At 43.9% G+C, this 17,593-nt stretch overlaps 1 protein-coding gene across 1 annotated transcript in view; it reads right to left on the reverse strand.

Annotated features, from left to right (window-relative positions):
* Positions 1 to 17,593, reverse strand: part of Dnah1 (dynein, axonemal, heavy chain 1) — a 71,249-nt gene that overhangs the window by 50,632 nt on the left and 3,024 nt on the right. Inside the window, exons 2-7 of the mRNA XM_013030726.1 lie at positions 16,495 to 16,669; positions 15,936 to 16,092; positions 14,853 to 14,985; positions 6,002 to 6,163; positions 5,216 to 5,468; positions 672 to 829 (exon numbers count right to left, since the gene is read on the reverse strand). Of these exons, the coding sequence (XP_012886180.1) occupies positions 672 to 829; positions 5,216 to 5,468; positions 6,002 to 6,163; positions 14,853 to 14,985; positions 15,936 to 16,092; positions 16,495 to 16,669 (1,038 nt within the window). The remainder of the gene's footprint in view (positions 1 to 671; positions 830 to 5,215; positions 5,469 to 6,001; positions 6,164 to 14,852; positions 14,986 to 15,935; positions 16,093 to 16,494; positions 16,670 to 17,593) is intronic.

A 17,593-nucleotide genomic window follows, 5' to 3' on the forward strand; every position in this document is an offset into this window, starting at 1 on the left:
TCCCTTCTTCTTTCTTTCTTTCTTTCCTTCTTCCCTCCCTCCCTTCTTCTTTCTTTCTTTCTTTCCTCCCTCCCTCCCTCCCTCCCTCCCTCTTTCCCTCCCTCCTCCCTCCCTTCTTCTTTCTTTCTTTCCTTCTTTCTTTCTTCCTTTCTTTTTCTCTTTCGTCTCTGGGTTTGCACTCAAGGACTTTCCCTTGCTAGGCAAAGGGTTCTATCACTTAAGTCATATCCTATTCCTTTTGAGCTTTTGTTATTTTTTTTTAAATAAGATCTTGCTTTTTTTTTTCTGGGCCAGCCTCAGATTATGATCCTTCTACCTTTGCCTCCTGAACAGCTGAAAGTATAGGTGCATGCCACCGCATCTGGCTTGTTGATTAAGATGAAGTCTTGCTAACTTTTTGCCTGGGCTGGCCTTGAAACACAATTCTTCTGATCTCTGTCTCTGAAGTAGCTGGAACTATCATGTCTAGCCAGACTAGTACTTTTTAAGGCCCTTTCTCCTGCTCCTCTGATTAAAAATCTCCTTGCAACCAATAAAAGAAGAGTATAAATGCTGGAGACTGGTGGGTATAGGGAAGTGTTGGGCCTATAAGGATATCAGTGGTAAGACAAGTATGTCTAGAGGAAGAGAGCTCTGGCCAGTTGGACAGCCATGAGTTCAATGACTCTTACCGTGCTCTGGCACCTTTTCCTCCTCCTTCTTGGGCAGGGTCACATAGGAGAATGTGTCGGGTTTGGAGGCAACTATTTGGTCAAAGTTGATCTTGTTCATGCTACGCTCGTAGTCCAGGCTCACTTCTCTGGTGAGGTTGCTGAGATGCTCAAGGACTCTGCCCATGGAGAAAGAGAGACCAAGGTCCGGGGGGTCCTCTGTCACTGACTGGTACATGGTATTAGAGCTTCTGCTCTGGATCCCTGGGTATATCCCAACCTGGCCCTGAGCCACATTGCATCATTTCCCTGAGTCTGTCCATTTAGCTTCCCACTTCTTCTTTTCCTAGCCCAGCTATAGTACTGTTGTTCTAGTACAGGGTCCCTTTACCCCATCCCCACTCCAATCCATGCCCTAAAAAGCTCAAATCTGATCACATCTCTTTTTTTGTCAATCATGGGGCTTTAACTCTGGGCCTGGGCACTGTTCCTCAGCTCTTCAGCTCAAGGCTAGTGCTCTACCACTTGAGCCATAGCAGCACTTCTGGCTTTTTCTGCTTATGTGGTGCTGAGGAATCGAACCCAGGGTCTCATACATGCAAGGCAAGCTCTCTACCACTGAGCCACCTTCCCAGCCCCCCTGATCACATCTTTCTGCTTAAAAATCCCCGGTTCTTAGCTGAGTGCCAGTGGGTCTTGCCTATAATCCTAGCTACACAGGAGGCTGAGATCAGAGAATCATGATTCAAAGTCAGCCCAGGCAGAAAAAGACTGTAAGACTCATCTCTAATCAATCACCAATAAGTTGGACACAGAGTTGTGGTTCAAGTAGTAGAGTGTGGTAGCTTTGAGCAAAAATAGCTGAGAAACAGTGACTAGATCCTATGTTCAAACCACCAGTACTGGCATGAGCGTGCGTGTGTACACACACACACACACACACACACACACACACGGTTCTTAAAGCAGAGCTTGGCCTCTTCCTGTAATCTAAGAAGTTCTTTCCAATAAAAGCCACTCTCCCTGTTTCCACTCAGCTTCTACCTCATGTGGTCCCTCTGAGTTCCTGGTGCACAGAATCCTCACTTACCCCAGAGCCTTTGCATTCCCTCTGGCAGCTATTCTTATCCATTCATCTCCCTCTTCTTCCTGAACAGCCCAGACCCCTGCCTTCAGATTTCTTTCTTTCTTTCTTTTTTGGGGGGGGGTCCAGTCGTGGGGCCTGACCTCTGGGCCTGGGCGCTGTCCCTCAGCTCTTCAGCTCAAGGCTAGCGCTCTACCACTTGAGCCACACTAGCCACTTCTGGCTTTTTTCTTTTTGCTTATGTGGTGCTGAGGAATCAAACCCAGGGCCTCATGCATGCAAGGCATGCGCTCTACCACTGAGCCACCTTCCCAACCCCCTGCCTTGAGATTTCTGTCCTGAGCACATTTTAACTTCTCTGGATGAGGGTAGGCCCTATTTATAGTCCAAAAGTGTCTCCCCAAATATAATACTCCTGATACTGTCCATGTCTGCTCCCCTCTGGACAATGGACACAGGGTGAGGACAGTGTGGAGGACTGGGTGCACAGCTCATGGTAACTTCCGCAATGCCTTGCACAGGACCTAGCATTCTATGAGATGCCAGCATGCAGGTGCTGAGTACATATATAAAGAATCAAAGAGAACCTATTTGTGGCTCAGACCCCATGTGGCCAGCATCAAGAGTAGCCTCTGCCATCCAGGTGTCTCTGTTCTAGACCCAAGGGACTCTTTACCCAGTCTCTTGTTCTTGAGGAACCTTCTATCTGGGTGTTTCTGCTTCCTCTTAGCAGGCTCCCCTCACATGCTACTTTTCTCAAAAAGCCATCCCTGATTTCCACCTCCTGAGTCTGTGATTCAATGACCATTTTTCTTTTCCTTTCTTTTCTTTTCCTTCCTTCTTTCTTTCTTTCTTCCTTCTTTCTTTCTTTCTTCCTTCCTTTCCCTCCTTCCTTCCTTCCCCTCCTTCCTTCCTTCCTTTCTGTTTGTGCCAGTCCTGGGGCTTGAATTCAGGGCTTTTTTTTAAGCTTTTTTAAAAGTCAAGGCTAACTCTCTACCACTTGAGCCACAGTTCCACTTCTGGCTTTACTGGTGATTCATTGGAGATAAGCGTCTCACAGTCATTCCTGCCCAGGCTGGCTTTGAACCACAACCCTTGAATCTCAGCTTCCTGAGTAGCTAGGATTACAGACATGAGCCCCTGGCGCCCAGCTCAATAACTCTCTTTATCCTACCTTCCCTAGTCAGCACATCTCAACTAGGATATGGAGGCAGGTGGCATCGAGTATGAGAGTAGGACATGACAGTGTGGCCATCAGCAGTGACAAAGTGAGTATATGACTCAACCCTCTACACCTTGGGAAATGGGAGGTAACAGTACCCGCCTGGAAGGGTGATGGTACTAATCCTGGGAGTTACTGAGCCCAGGGCCTGGTGTGCAGCAAGCTGTTAGAACACGAGGCACTGGCAACACCAGAAGCCAATGGAAACCCTCAGAGAAGCCTTTACTCCCCCCATGGACCGTTAGACACCTCACTGACAGCTGGCCCAGCCACACCTCCATCTTGCTATGGCCTCAATGCTTGGTTGCAAATGGGAAATAGATCTCATCAGCTACTTGGCTGTTTCCAATCCCTGCGAGTCAAGGAAGGCCCCAGAGTGGTGGGATGAGAGGCACAGTGAGCTGTACCTGCACCCTCACACTGCCCTGTGGCTCTGGGTTCTGTGGAAGATGCCTATCACTGAATTCCTGTGCTTTCATTTAGCCACTGTTTACTAGGGGCCTATCCTTGTTTACAAAGAGCTAGCAGCTTCCAGGAGGCACAAGGAGACTGTGGCACCATGATTAGGTCCAAGGGTGGATGACCCTCACATTTCACCCCTAAACCTAGGTTCTGACATCTGCAATTACCAGGCTGTAAGGGAGCTCACACTGGCATGTCATCTCTACTAGCACAAGCAGGCCCCTCAAAGCCATGTCATCCATCTTGTTAATCATTCATGCACTCATTTAGCACATATTTCCCGTGCCCTATGTGCTGGGCACTTTCCCCTATAAGACACTCCTAACAGTCCCTACACTTCTATGTCTCCCATTGCCAGTTATCCATTGATCTCACTCCTTTTATTCACTGCTTCATCCTTTTTCCTGCCTTTATGGAGTAACCAGTGTTCTCTCTTCTTTCTTCCCTTTTCTCTTCACCTACTTTCACTAAGACTATTCATAGGCCACTAATACCCTGAACAGGCATATTATACAGCCTGGTGGCCACTACCTTTATCCTTATCTTGCAGGACTCTCAGGGATCTGACTTGATGGAGGAATCCCTCCCGACATACACATACATGTATCACTTTCATCCTGCAGCTTCCTGGTCTTCCTCATCTCCTCAATGCCCACAGTTGCCTTATATCTATTGATCTCTTTCTGCAGGTGAGCTTATAACATGTTTACCTTTGCACCTAGCAATCCACTTGTAAGAATTTACCCCAAAGCTATACTATCATCAACACAAACATAAGTATGAACAAGATTATTCCTTGCACTATCCATTGTTTGTAATTACACCTGGAAATGAATTAAATATAGGTTAATGGTTGAATAATCCATGAGCCATCCACATACAATAGATATGCAGTTGTAAAAGGGAATGAAGGAAATTTCAATGATAGACACATATAGACATAGAAAAAATAGTTTGTGCATATGTTATATAGAATATGATAATGCAATGTCATAAAATAATAGTATCATATATTTAATAGATTATGTCATGGATTGTATATATTTCATAGATCTATCTTTGGAAGAATCTTAAGAAATGATTTGCCAATAGCAACATAATCTTTTTTTTGCTTGAAGTAATTTCTAATATAAACTCTTTTTGCTACATTTTTCACATACACAAAGCATAATGAACAGTCTGATGCATTCTCACAATACAAATTTGACTTTGAAATCACAGCCTAGTGAACAGTCAGAATGGAACTTAGACCCTCAAGTTCTCTTACACCTGACCTGCTCACTCCCTAAGGAATAGCATCAAAGTGCTGTCCTGCCTAGCACCACAGATGAGTTTTGCCTCTTGGTAAATGAACAAGCATATGTAATGGAAAAATCTCAGCTTCTAAATTCCCCACTGAAAGGAACCAGGTCTTCTTGGAGAAAAAGCTGATTTCAGGACTGAATAAGAATATACAAGAAAAGTAGAACTTCTTGCTGTGCCAGAAAGGAAGTACTCAGATAACAATGACAACATGTTAAAAAAAAAGATTAGCTTGAAAAGGTTCTCACTAGCCACACATAAGCATCAAAATTTTTTAAATGATACTAATATACTGCAATCCTTTCAACATAGTAATAATCCATGAGTCCATCTTGACAATAAGGGCTCTGGAGATGAACAAGAAATTACTTGGGGTACCAAAAGCCACATGGAGTAGGCAAGACAGCCCCATACAGATGAGACCCCACAAGAGCTACTTTATGCTCCTGGTGACACTATTTCTCAATGAAAGGGAGGCAGTGCATGGGGACTCACTGTGGCCCTTTGCGCATCCGTGGCGTGCTCATGGCCCACTGCTTGATCTTGTTCAGGCTCTGCTCACTGATGATCCGCTGGCCCTCGGAGGGCATACAGTCCACGTACAGATTGTACAGCAGCAGCGCCTCGGTGTTCTTGCGCAGGGCATTAGCCTCCACCACGCGTTGTGTGAATATGCGAGGGTCCTCAGCACAGAAGAGAAGTTGGATCCGTGGTACCCAGTACTGACAGAGCAGAAGGGGTGGCCTTCCTGGGGACCACGTGAGAAAGACAAGCGGACAAAGTCAGGCTCTTTGAGCTGAAGCACTGCCCTCTAGCCAGCTAGGTCACTAATACACAGTGGCCTTTCCTTTCCCTTACTCTGAATCAAATGTGTGAAATGGGTATGATGACATTCTGTGCTCTGCTTACTGCACAGTGTGTCATGGATGGGAAAGTGCTTTTTAAACTGGAAAGAGCTATGCTCAGATAAGGAGCTAACATAGGAGATGTCACTAATGTCATACTCAGGGCAATTGTCACTAAGTGATGAGCTTCAGGATCTTTCCCATATCATGCTACCAGCTGTTTGGAGCTGACAGGACAAATATGGTCACTAGCCCATCTTGGAGTCTCTGAATCACTTGTCCTTCAGTTATTACTGGCTAGGGGACACACGGACAGAGATTAAACTGAGGGAGGAATTCAGACCTGTGTTGGTGGTGCCCTTGGTGGGGTTGGCCTCAGTCCAGCCATGGCTAACCTTAGCTGGGGGTTCTCATGGAGCAGAGGTGGAGCTCATACCTTTGGCAGTAATTCCTCCATTCAGGATGGGCATCCCCATCTCATCTCGAACCAATCCTTTCTCATCCGTTTTGTGCACCAGGTACAGCTTGTTTTCTTCATTATAGTCCAAGACACCAACCTCACACCATTTGTAGTCTAGCTTCTGACTCTTGGGGTCCTCTAAAACGAGATGGTACCCCACCAATGTTCTCTGCCATAGGGGCCTCTGAGTGTGGGCAGAAGGTGCTAGGATGGGTCTCAGAAGCAACTTACCTGGCCTCTATCACACCAGAATGGCCCTTGGATCCAGCAGAGCAAGGGCCCTGCTTCCTCCCAGCTAAGTTGGCCACTTTAAACCTCTGGCCATAAGAGGTTCAGAAGGACAAGTCCTCTCTACATAACCCCCACCAGGGCAGAGATACAGGCCAATGTGGTAGGGACAGGATATGTGAAATCCCCATATAAGAAACTTGCTGAAGATCTCTCATTGGTAGTTGTCATTTATGAGTTAGACCACTTCAAGGTGACCAAGGCAAGGAGAAAAGCTTCTGGACTCTTTTTATCAGAAGAAAGCATGTAGGGCAGGGTCAGAGACTGCCCTGCACAGGGTGCAAAGGCCACTGGGCAGGGCCTGTTTGGTCAGTATGGACCTCTTACCTACTCCTCAGCTGAACACTTTTCACCTCTTCTGGTGTGTGTGTGTGTGTGTGTGCGCGCGCGCGTGTGTGTATGCGTGTGTGTGCGCGCGCATATGCGCGTGCACACACATGTGCTGGTCCTAGGGCTTGAAATCAGGACCTGAGCATTGTCCCTGAGATGTTTTTGCTCAAGGCTATCACTCTACCACTTGAGGCAAAGCTCTACTTCTGGCTTTTTTTTGTCAGTCCTGGGACTTGAACTCAGGGCCTGGGTACTGTCCCTTTTTTTTCTCAAGGCTACCACTCTACCACTTAGCCACAGTGCCACTTTGGTTTTTTGGTTTATATGGTACTGAAAAATCGAACCCAGGGCTTCATGCATGTACTTGACCACTAAGCACATTCCCAGCCTGTCTTCTTTTTTTTGGGGGGGTAGTTTATTACAGATAAGTATCTCATGAGCTGGCACCAGTGGCTCATACCTATAATCCTAGCTATTCAGGAGGCTGAGATCTGAGAATTGTGGTTCCAAGCAAGCTTAGGCAGAAAAATCCCCATGAGACTTTTATCTCCAATTAACTTCTTAAAACCAGAAGTGGTTCAAGTGGTAGAGTGCTAGCCTTGAGCACAAAGAGGCTCAGGACAGCACCTAGGCCCTGAGTTCAAGTGCCACAAGTGACCAAAAAGAAAAAAAAAGAATATCTTGGAGTTTCCTGCCTGGGCTGACTTCAAATTGTGATCCTCAGATCTCAGCTTCCTGAGTAGCTAGGATTACAGGTGTGAAACACTGGTGCCCAGCCTTCTTCTTCTTTTATGTCCCTTACAATTCTTAGCTATACTGCTTTCTATTGACAGGTCACAGATGTGGACCTGGGCATAGAATAGAAACTGATACATAGTAGGTACTCAATAAATAATTGAAGAAAAATGATGCTTGTACATGGAACCCAGCACAGGAGACTTCAACATACAGTCATGTATGGCTTATATGTTGCAATGGGATCTTTCTAACTTTATGTCTGGGGTGGCCTCAAACCATAATCCTCTGGATTTTTTTGTACCCTGAGTAGCTAGAATTACAGGTGTGAACCACTATGTCCAGAAACACTGTTTCTACACTCCTGATTCCCACTTGGGAGCTAGCCAACTAGACACACCATAGACATCATTTCTACTCAAAAGGCCTGGGGCAGACCACTTTTATTCCCTAAATGAGGGAAGAACCACTTCTGTCATCAAAACTTAGAACCCTGACCTTCTCTGTACAGAAACGTAGCCATGGTCATTCACCCTGGCACTGTTCCCAATTACAGGCAACTGGAGAGTCTCTATGATCACCAGAAAAGACCAAAGGAGCCTAAGGAGCCAGAGGCCCAGTGTGGGAAAACACAGACATGCCAATCTGCATAACATTAAATTAGTGTGGGTAGGCTGTGATAAGTGGTTGTCAATGGGTGACAGTCACACAAGCGTGTGTATGTGTGTATGCATGTGTGTGTGAGAGGGAGACAGACACAGAGACAGACACAGACGCAGAGTGAGTAATGAAAATGTATGCAAGAAGGATCCAACATGGTGGACTAGAGACATGGCAATAGCAGAGCTCTGTCTGCTTAATCATAAATACCAAGTTCTAATTAGGAAATCCTGCTCAAGAGTGATCATTGGGCAAAGATAAGCAGTCAGAGCCTCACATCAATCAAGCAACATCAAAACTTAATACTTCAGCAGTGCGTTTGTGGCTCATGCCTATAATCCTAGCTACTTAGGAAGCTGAGATTACTTAGGAAGCTGTGGATTACAGTTCAATCCCAGTAAAGTCTGTGAGACTCTTATCTCTAATAAACTCCCCAAACTGTCAGAACTGGAGCTGTAGTTCAAGTGATAGAGAGCTAGCCTTGAGCAAAAAAGCTCAGGTACCTGGGTCCTGAATTCAAGCCTCAGGACCAGCAAAAACAAATAAGCAAAAAACACTTATACTTCTGAAAGAGGAGAAAAGGCATTAAAAAAGAACCCCATCAAGACCACATAACCAGATCTAGACACAGCTGACTGAGCCAAAGCCCACAGCTTGGAGCAGGGTGTAGATTGCTGCTTGACTCCACTGTCTACTCAGTGAGGATCCACACTGAGTGGGGTCCAGATCTCCAGATCTCCACTTGGAGCAGTCTGCTGCTTGGTGTGAATCTTTACTCACCACACATCATCCTCTGTTCAGTGTGACCCACCAAAGGTCCAATGCCTCTGCAGCTGCACTGATAAACAGAAAACTACTTCACAGGAGAAATCTAGGAAAAAGATCATGAGTCGCATGCTTGCCACCACCATGTGACCAGTGAGAAGGGAGGGGGAGAACCAATTCCCAGGCTCAGAACAGGCACTGGACATAGGAAGGCATGGGAGGGAGCAGAAACAAGAGACAATGTTCTGAGCTCAAAACTCAGCCTACACTGGGAAAGCAAGGGTTTAGCCTCCTGCCAACTACATCAGAGATTAATACCTAGAGGAGCCCAAGACAAGGGAAAGTGTTAGAGACCATTGGTCTCAACCCCTACCTATAATCAAGGATTTAGTCTCCTATGGCTTGAAATAAAAAGAGAGAATAAGGCTTCCAGCTGAGCTCCATGCCAAAATCGAACCCAAACCCAGAGGGACCAAAAGGTGGTGCTCTAAACTAGAGTCCTGCCTCTGAGCTCAGTCTCCAATGAAGGATCTGCCTCCAGTGTAGCTCCAACCCAACAGGAAGAGACCATAGAGCTCTAATTTCAGAGTTCCACTCCAAACGGAAGCTTATAGAGCTAAGTGAAACACAGGCTTCCAGCCTCTAGCCCTGCACCACACATATAAGGACAGGGGCCACAGGGTGATGACAAAATATAGAGATCTCTCCAAGTCACATGAGGAACCAGAGACCTGCTCCCAGCTGGGCCCATACAATAAGGAGAAGAGCCTGAGGGTCTAGTTTTCATCTGGTGGGTGCCTGACTCCCCTAAACAAGCAGGAGAAGAACTCTAATCCAATAAACATACACTGAGACTAGAGGAATAGAAAAAGTTAACAGGCAGGGAATGTGGCTTAGTGGGAGAGTGTTTGCCTAGCATGCATGAAGCCCTGCATAAACAGAAAAAGCCAGAAGTGGCACTGTGGCTCAAGTGGTAGAGTGTTAGCATTGAGCAAAAGTAGCTCAGAGTCAGTGCCAGGCCCTGAGTTCAAGCCCTAGGACTGGAGAAAGAAAGAAAGAAAGAAAGAAAGAAAGAAAGAAAGAAAGAAAGAAAGAAAGAAAGAAAGAAAGAAAGAAAGAAAGAAAGAAAGAAAGAAAGAAAAGAAAGAAAGAAAGAAAGAAAGAAAGAAAGAAAGAAAGAAAGAAAGAAAGAAAGAAAGGAAGGAAGGAAGGAAGGAAGGAAGGAAAGAAGGAAGGAAAAGAAAAGAGAAGGAAGGAAGGATTTTAGAAAGAGAGAGAGAGAAAGAAAGAATGTTAGAAAGAAAGAGAGAGAAAAAAGAAAAAGTTAACAAAGATGCCCTATTTTATGTTGGATTTCACCTATTCTGAGCTGGGATAAAGTAGCAAAGCTGACATATACCCAGACCAGTAGAGACATATCACATCTAAACATTGTCTGCCTAGTCAACTGAGAACAGAGAACAACCCACTAGGAAGATCTTAGGCACCTAAAAGTCAATACTGAAAAGGCCATCAAATGGGTAAAGCCCATTACAGAAACACAAGAAATACGAGAAATTTAAGAAATACAACACACCTAGAAAGTGGCAACCATTCATTAGAAAAGAAAGTTTTTAGGGCTGGGAAGGTGGCTCAGTGGTAGAGCACTTGCCTTGCATGCCTGAGGCCCTGGGTTCAATTCCTCAGTACCACATAAGCAAAAAGAAAAAAGCCGGAAGTGGCACTGCTCAAGTGGTAGAGCGCTAGCCTTGAGCTGAAGAGCTGAGGGACAGCGCCCAGGCCCAGAGTTCAGGGTTCAGGCCCCACGACCAGACCCCCAAAAAAGTTTTTAGAGGAAACTTCATACATAGGGCTAAAAGACATACTGATAAGAATGATTGTTGAAAAGATAGAAAGCCTATACATTTTGTGAATGTGAGAAGAATTACCAAAGCAATTCGTGGAGAATACAAATAAAAGCTAAACCAATTGCAAAAGATGGCAAATGATTCCAATGAAAAAACAGCCACTCAGTTAAAAGAAATGAAAGAAGGCACAGATCAACAAATCGATGAAGTCAAGAAGTCAATACAAGATCTTTAAAAAGATTTCTATAAGAAGATAGAAAAAGAAGCAAACAGAAGACAAAAAATAGAGTAGAAAACCTCTCCAGCAGAATAGATGAAATGGAAGACATAGTGTTAGGCTTGAAGACAGAGTAGATACAAGAGAGGAGGAAACCATACAAATATAAATAAACAAATACATTCAAGCAACAGGAAAAGAGTTTACAAGAAATTCATGAATCAATTAGAAGACCTAATTTGTGGCTGATACGTATTGAGGAAGGAGAACTGACAAGTAAGAGTATAGGAAGTATATTTAACAATTATAGCAGAAAATTTCCCAAACATTCAAAAAGAAAAGCTCATTCAGGTGTAAGAGGTCTTTAGAACACCCAACAGACCAGACTAAAAATAACTTCTCATCACGTGTGATTCAAAATGTTTCAATAGAAAACAAGGAAATGATATGTAAAGCTGTCAGAGAGCAAAGATTAATTACCTACAAAGGAAAAACAGTCAGAAGAACTGCAGATTTCTCAGCTGAAACCTGAAAAGTAAGGAGGGGTTGGCATAATGTATAACAAGCATTAAATGTGAACAATTCTCAACCAGGAATACAAGCCACACTTTCATTCAACTGAGGGGCAAATAAAAACATTCCATGATAAACAAAAATGAAAACAATTTATCACTACCTAAGCAGCAATACAGAAGATACTCAAAGATGTCCTACATACAGAAAACCAACACGAACATGAAATAGGCAGTGAAAACAGAACCTACCAGATGAACAGATACATATAATAAGAACAAAAGAGACACAATCCCTAAAATGGGGGAGAGGATAACATGACAGGAGCTTTAACATACCTCTCAGTTCTAACAATAGCAATGGGCTCGATTCTCTAATCAAAAGACACAGAGTGCTGGTTGGATGAAAGGTAAGACCATCTATCTGCTGCCTAAAAGAAATACATCTAAATGACAACTACTTAGGATAAAAGGCTGGAACAAAGTCTTTCAAGCAAACTGCTCTCTAATAGCAGATAAAACAGACTTCAAAGTAAAATTACTAAGAAGAGACAAAGGACATTACATGTTAATAGAGGGAACTCTCCAAGAGGACAAACAATTCCAAATATCTATGCACCAAATGCTAGAGCTCCCAACTTTATCAAATAAATATTACCTGACCTAAAAATGCATATATATCCAAGCGAATTGATTGTTGGTGACTTTAACACATCATTTTCACCTTTAGATAGTTCATCCAGTCGAAAACTCAGCAAATAAACCTCAGAGCTAAATAACTGCATTGATCAGCTAGACCTACCAGACAACTACAAAATCTTTCACCCAGAGCATCATAATATATATATATATATTATTCTCAGCAGCCCATGCAACATTCTCCAAAATAAACCTTATCCTAAGTCACAAAGCAAACCTTTGCAAATTCAAGAAAATTGAAATTACCACAACAGAATAAAAATAGAGCTCAACAGCAAAAGCCATCACAGAAAATACTCAAACTCAGTAGATGATTGAAAAGATAAGAAGAGAACCTCAAATGTTTCTGTAATTCAATATAAATGAACACATGAAATACTAGCTCTCTGCGACACAGAAAAGCAGTACTTGGAGGAAAGTTTAAGCTATGAATGCCTGTATCAACAAACTACAGAAATATCAAATCAATACTCTAATGACATACCTTAAGCTCCTAATAAAACATGAACAAGCTAAACCCAAAACCAATAGATGGAAATAAATAAAAATTAGATCAGATATAAACAAATTTGAGACCATAAAAAACATAATACACATAAAGAATCAACAAAACAAAAAGTTTGGTTTTTTTGACAAAATTAACATAATTGGCAAGCCCTTAGCAAACCTAAGAAATCACCCAAATAAGTAAAATTAGAGATGAAAAAGGGAACATCACAACAGAAACAAGCAAAATTCAGAATATTATAAATAAATTAGAGACTGGCAGAAATGAACACATTCCCAGAGAACATCAATATACCTAAACTAAGTAAAAAAGATATAAACTAATTAAATAGACTCATAACAAGCAATGAAATTGAAATGGCAATAAAAGGTCTCCCATCCAAGAAAAGCCCAGGACCATGTGGATTTACAGTCACATTCTGTAAGGCCTTCAAAGGAGAGTTAATACCAATACTACTTGAACTCTTCAGTGCAATAGAAAGGAAGCATCACTACCAAATTCATCCTATGAAGTCAGCATTATACTCATCCCCAAACAGATAGAGACCCATCCAAGAAAGAGAACTATACATTTTTCTCTTTGATGAATATAGATGTAAAATTTTTTAATAAAATTCAGGCCAGCTGAATTCAACAACTAACAAACAAAATCATATACTAGGATTCATCCCTGGAATTCATCCCAGGGATACAAAACTGGTTCAATATATATAAATCAATAAATGCAATGCAACACATCAACAGAAGGTCAAGAATCACATGATCATCTCAATAGATACAGAAAAGGCTTTGACAAGATCCAACATCCCTTTATGATAAAAGCTCTGAAAAGGCTTGGAATACATGGAACAATACTCAATATAATAAAGGTTGTATATGCCAAGCCAACATTATCTTAATGGTGAAAATCTAAAACCATTTCCTCTAAAATCAGGAACAAGACAAGGAAATCTATTTTACCTATTCTTCTTCAATAGATTACTGGAATTCCTAGCAAGAGGAATAAGGCAAAAGAAAAATGTAAAGGGGACCCAAATAGGGAAGAAAGAAATAAAATTACTTTTTGCAGATGGTATGATTCTGTACTTAAAGGACCCTATACACTCCTCTCCCAAGCTCCTAGAACTTATTCAAAACTTTGGCAAAGAACAGGGTAAAAAAAAATCAGTATCTTTTCTGTATGCCAACAATGAGAAGAGCAAGACTGAAATGAGGAAAGCAACTTCATTTTCAAGAACTTCTAAAAAAATCTTAGAAATTAACCAAAGAGGTGAAGGACCTCAATAATTAAAACTTTACAATTTTAAAGAAGGAAACTGAAGACTTAAGGAAATGGAAAGACCTTCCATGTTCCTTGGATTGGAAGAATTAACATCGTGAAAATGGCCATACTGCCCAGAGCAATCTACAAATTCAATGCAATACCCATTAAAATCCAGCATCATTCCTCAAGGAGAGAGAAAACAATCCAAAAGTTCATGTAGAACAACAAAAGACTCTGAACAGCAAAAGCAATCCTCAGCTGGCAGAATAGTGTTGGAGGAATAACAATATCAAACTTCAAACTTTATTACAGAGTTTGAACTCTTTTACTGAAATATGGTAGTGTCAGGGAAGAACTCAAATAGTGTAATTCCCTAGAAAGGCAAATTAAAAGTTCAGCAAAAAGAAAAAAAACCACCAGGAAGCCCATACTTGAAAGGGGTGGGGTGGGGTCAAGGGGAAATGGGTAGATGAGTGAAAACAAGAGAGGGAAAATCCAATGTATACTCTACAAAAGTAAATATAATAATAGTAGGTAAAAAAGAAAATGTGTGTGTGAGTGTGTATGGTGTGACAGTGACTATGATTATGGATGTATGTAACAGAAGTGTGTTACAGTGTGTGGTCCATGTAGAGCTAAAAGCTGGAACAATAATCATTCTTGGGTGGTAGGAATCGAAGGATTCCAACTGTGCCCCTCACAGATCTTTGAACATTTCGAACAAGCATATGTCTTTTATTACCAATAAATCAAAGGGTTTCTGTTTTGTTTTTAATATATGAGACTCTATCCAGCTGTTCTATTTCTAGCCTTCCTGACAATACTGTCCCTGGTCCCAGCATTTCCTACTTCAGTGTGGCCAGTTTCTTGGGCTTTACTCCAGCCAAGTCCTCAAAAGTTCTGTAACATCCCAAGGCTGTCAGGTTCTAGGGGAGCCCAGGAAACCTGCACAAAGATGCTGCTGTGTAAGACAGCACCTGGATCCCAGGCTAACCCTGCTCACCATGCCCCAGGACATCATCAGTAGGCAGGAGGGCTTTTCCAGGAACAGGTTTCCTGTTCTGAGAATCTGAATCGAAACCCATGTTGATCCACTCTCTGGGTGTCCGGCAGTCGAACTCCTCATTGTCAAAAACCTGAAGGCAAAGTGTGGAGGAAGCAGTTTCCCTAGCTGTTAAATAGAGCTGAACATGCCAGAGGCCTCTTACAGAGTGAGCTGTAGGCTGAGGACAGGCGGAGCCCTTCCTCAGCTATTTCCAAGAGCACACAGGGTTGGAATGGGGAGTTGGAGCTGGGTGGGGGAATTGTATCCCTGTGCAGTCAAGCTAGGCTTAGGCAGGGGGCATTTGGGGACTCAGTGAAGAATGTAGGCTCTGTTGCCTACTGTTCCAAACAGCAGCTCAGGCTGGAAGAAACAGGTAGCTTTGGATTTCCTGAGCACCCTAACTTAACTGAGGAGCAATTGATATTCAGGACTATCAGGAGGTAGCCCTTGAAAAGGGGATAGCATCTGGATTTAGCTCTGCTTCCCCAAAGGGACCCCAGGCCAGAGCCACTTAGAACTCACAGGGAATGGGAAGAGAAGTGAATGAAAGCCACAGTCAGACTGTCTCTCTGTCTCTCCTCCCCAGACTCAGTTTCCCCATTTGTACACAAAGGAGATGGCCCAGGTGCCTCTTTCATATTGAGTCTCTCCATTCCAGTAGCCCAGAAACAGCTCCCTACTTTTGGACAGGCCCTAGTTAGAGAGACTTGTACCCTACTGCACAGCCCAATCAGGGTGCTTCTAGGTGTCTGTGGAAAGGGTGGGGACAGAGATCAGACACACAGGCTGCCCTGGCTCCAAAGGAGAAAAAATCAGTTTCCCTGAGGACTTAGTGCTCCTCCCACCCCTCCCACCCAGCCTAGGATGCTAGAGGGATCTAGGGTCCTGATTATTCAGACGGCTTGACAAGTGAGTTCATGTGGACAGAGTAGTATCTCCTCTGGGGCCTGACTCCTAAGCCTCAACTGGGGTCCTGCACACAGACATACAGACACACAGACACACACACTGTCCATCAACAATTGGCGGCACTGAGCTCACCTTCAGTGGAAGATAGATGGGAAAGAGTGGGTCATGGCCCTGTTCAATGGTTTGTGGATTCTGAGAGTCCGGATGCCTGGGCATGAGCTTATTGGAATCAATACCCTCTCTGGCCAATAGCTGTTCAATGTCCAGGCTCAGATATTTCCGCCTCCTCCTGGCCAGGGTAGACAGGGGTCTTAGAAGGATGGCTCATATCAAATGGCTCCACAGGTCCCAGGAGGTGTGTAGAAGGGTGTGGAGAAACCCCTTTGGTGTCATCTGCCCCTCTGAAACTGGTCAGAAAATGGCATAGCAGCGGGGAGGGAGTCCTGGACTCTAATTGCCATTTCTTGGCAGTCCCACTTCATTGACTTAAATGTCACCTTCCCCAATTCCCTAATAAGAAAAGTTATTTGTTCCTATGAAGAGACCAAAGGGCTAAGTTTGATCTTAACACCTGTATACACACTGTGCTGTGGGGCTTGACACTTAGGGGTCTACAGTCTCTTGACTTGAACTGGGCAGACATCACCTCCTGGGAAAAGGCCCCACTCTACAGCCCACTGAGCCAGCATACCTCTCAATCTCAATCTTGCGAGGGCACTGGCCTGGAAGCACCTGGAAGGGTACCTGCACCTTGGGCTCATAGGCCTGCAGGGGAAAATCAGTCTGGGAGAGCAGCCGTGTGGTAGACCCAATGCTCTGCTGTTCCACACGCTCCCTGAAGTCTTCAGGAACTTGGAAGCTTCTGACTGCAGGCAGATTCAGAGGACAGGTATGGCTAATCAGTCTGTGGTCCAACGTCCCCACTCTCAATAATCCAATAAGCCACTAGGCAGGACATACATGAGTGCACAGGAAGCTCAGGGCCTGCCTGTGGCCAGATAGTGTCAGATAGTGTCTTGGCCTTTCTTTCTTATACCCGTTGGGGTATGAGCATTGAGAGGCCAGAGCCTCATGAAGGACTATTTTGGCCCTAATCTACCTGACCTAGGCCAGCATGTTTGGCCATTCCTTTTCAAGTCACCAATCACCCCAGCACCAAGGCCTATTGTTAAAGTTAGGTACTGAATTTAGCTACTAGTGAGGGTTACTGTAAGGGTAGGTGGTCCCTAAAGGACCCTCAAATCACCAAATGGATACTAGACTTAGAGATCCAGAGGTTTCCTCTCTAGATCTGGTGAGATGGAAGCTGGTGGAGAGGGATCCATAGATAGTCCACCATCCCAGTTTGCTTGGACTGAGGATTTACTGGGACATGGAGTACTCAGTGGAAAGGAAATTTGAAGGCAAGTCCAAATCTATAGCTGGAGAAAGGGAGTGTGGGAATACTGTGGAAAGAAATGGGCCACCTTCCTAGGGCCTGACTAAGCTCTGGGTGGCCCCCATCTATTCTCCTGGTAGAAGAAAGTTCTAAAGAATCCCAAGGGGGTTAGGTGCTGATGGCTCATGTCTGTAATCCTAGTTACTTAGGAGGCTGAAATCTGAGGATCGTGGTTCAAAGCCAGCCTCAGCACGAAAGACCATGAGACTCTTATTGCCAATAAACTACCTTTCCATAAAGCCAGAAGTGGAACTCTGACTGAAGTGGTAGAATGCTGGACTTGAGCAAAAGCAGCTCAGGGACAGTGCCTAGGCCCTGAGTTCAAGCTCCAGGACTTGCATGTGCACGCACG

This window comes from Dipodomys ordii, unplaced genomic scaffold, assembly GCF_000151885.1.
Source record: "Dipodomys ordii isolate 6190 unplaced genomic scaffold, Dord_2.0 Scaffold132, whole genome shotgun sequence".
Lineage (NCBI taxonomy): Eukaryota > Metazoa > Chordata > Mammalia > Rodentia > Heteromyidae > Dipodomys > Dipodomys ordii.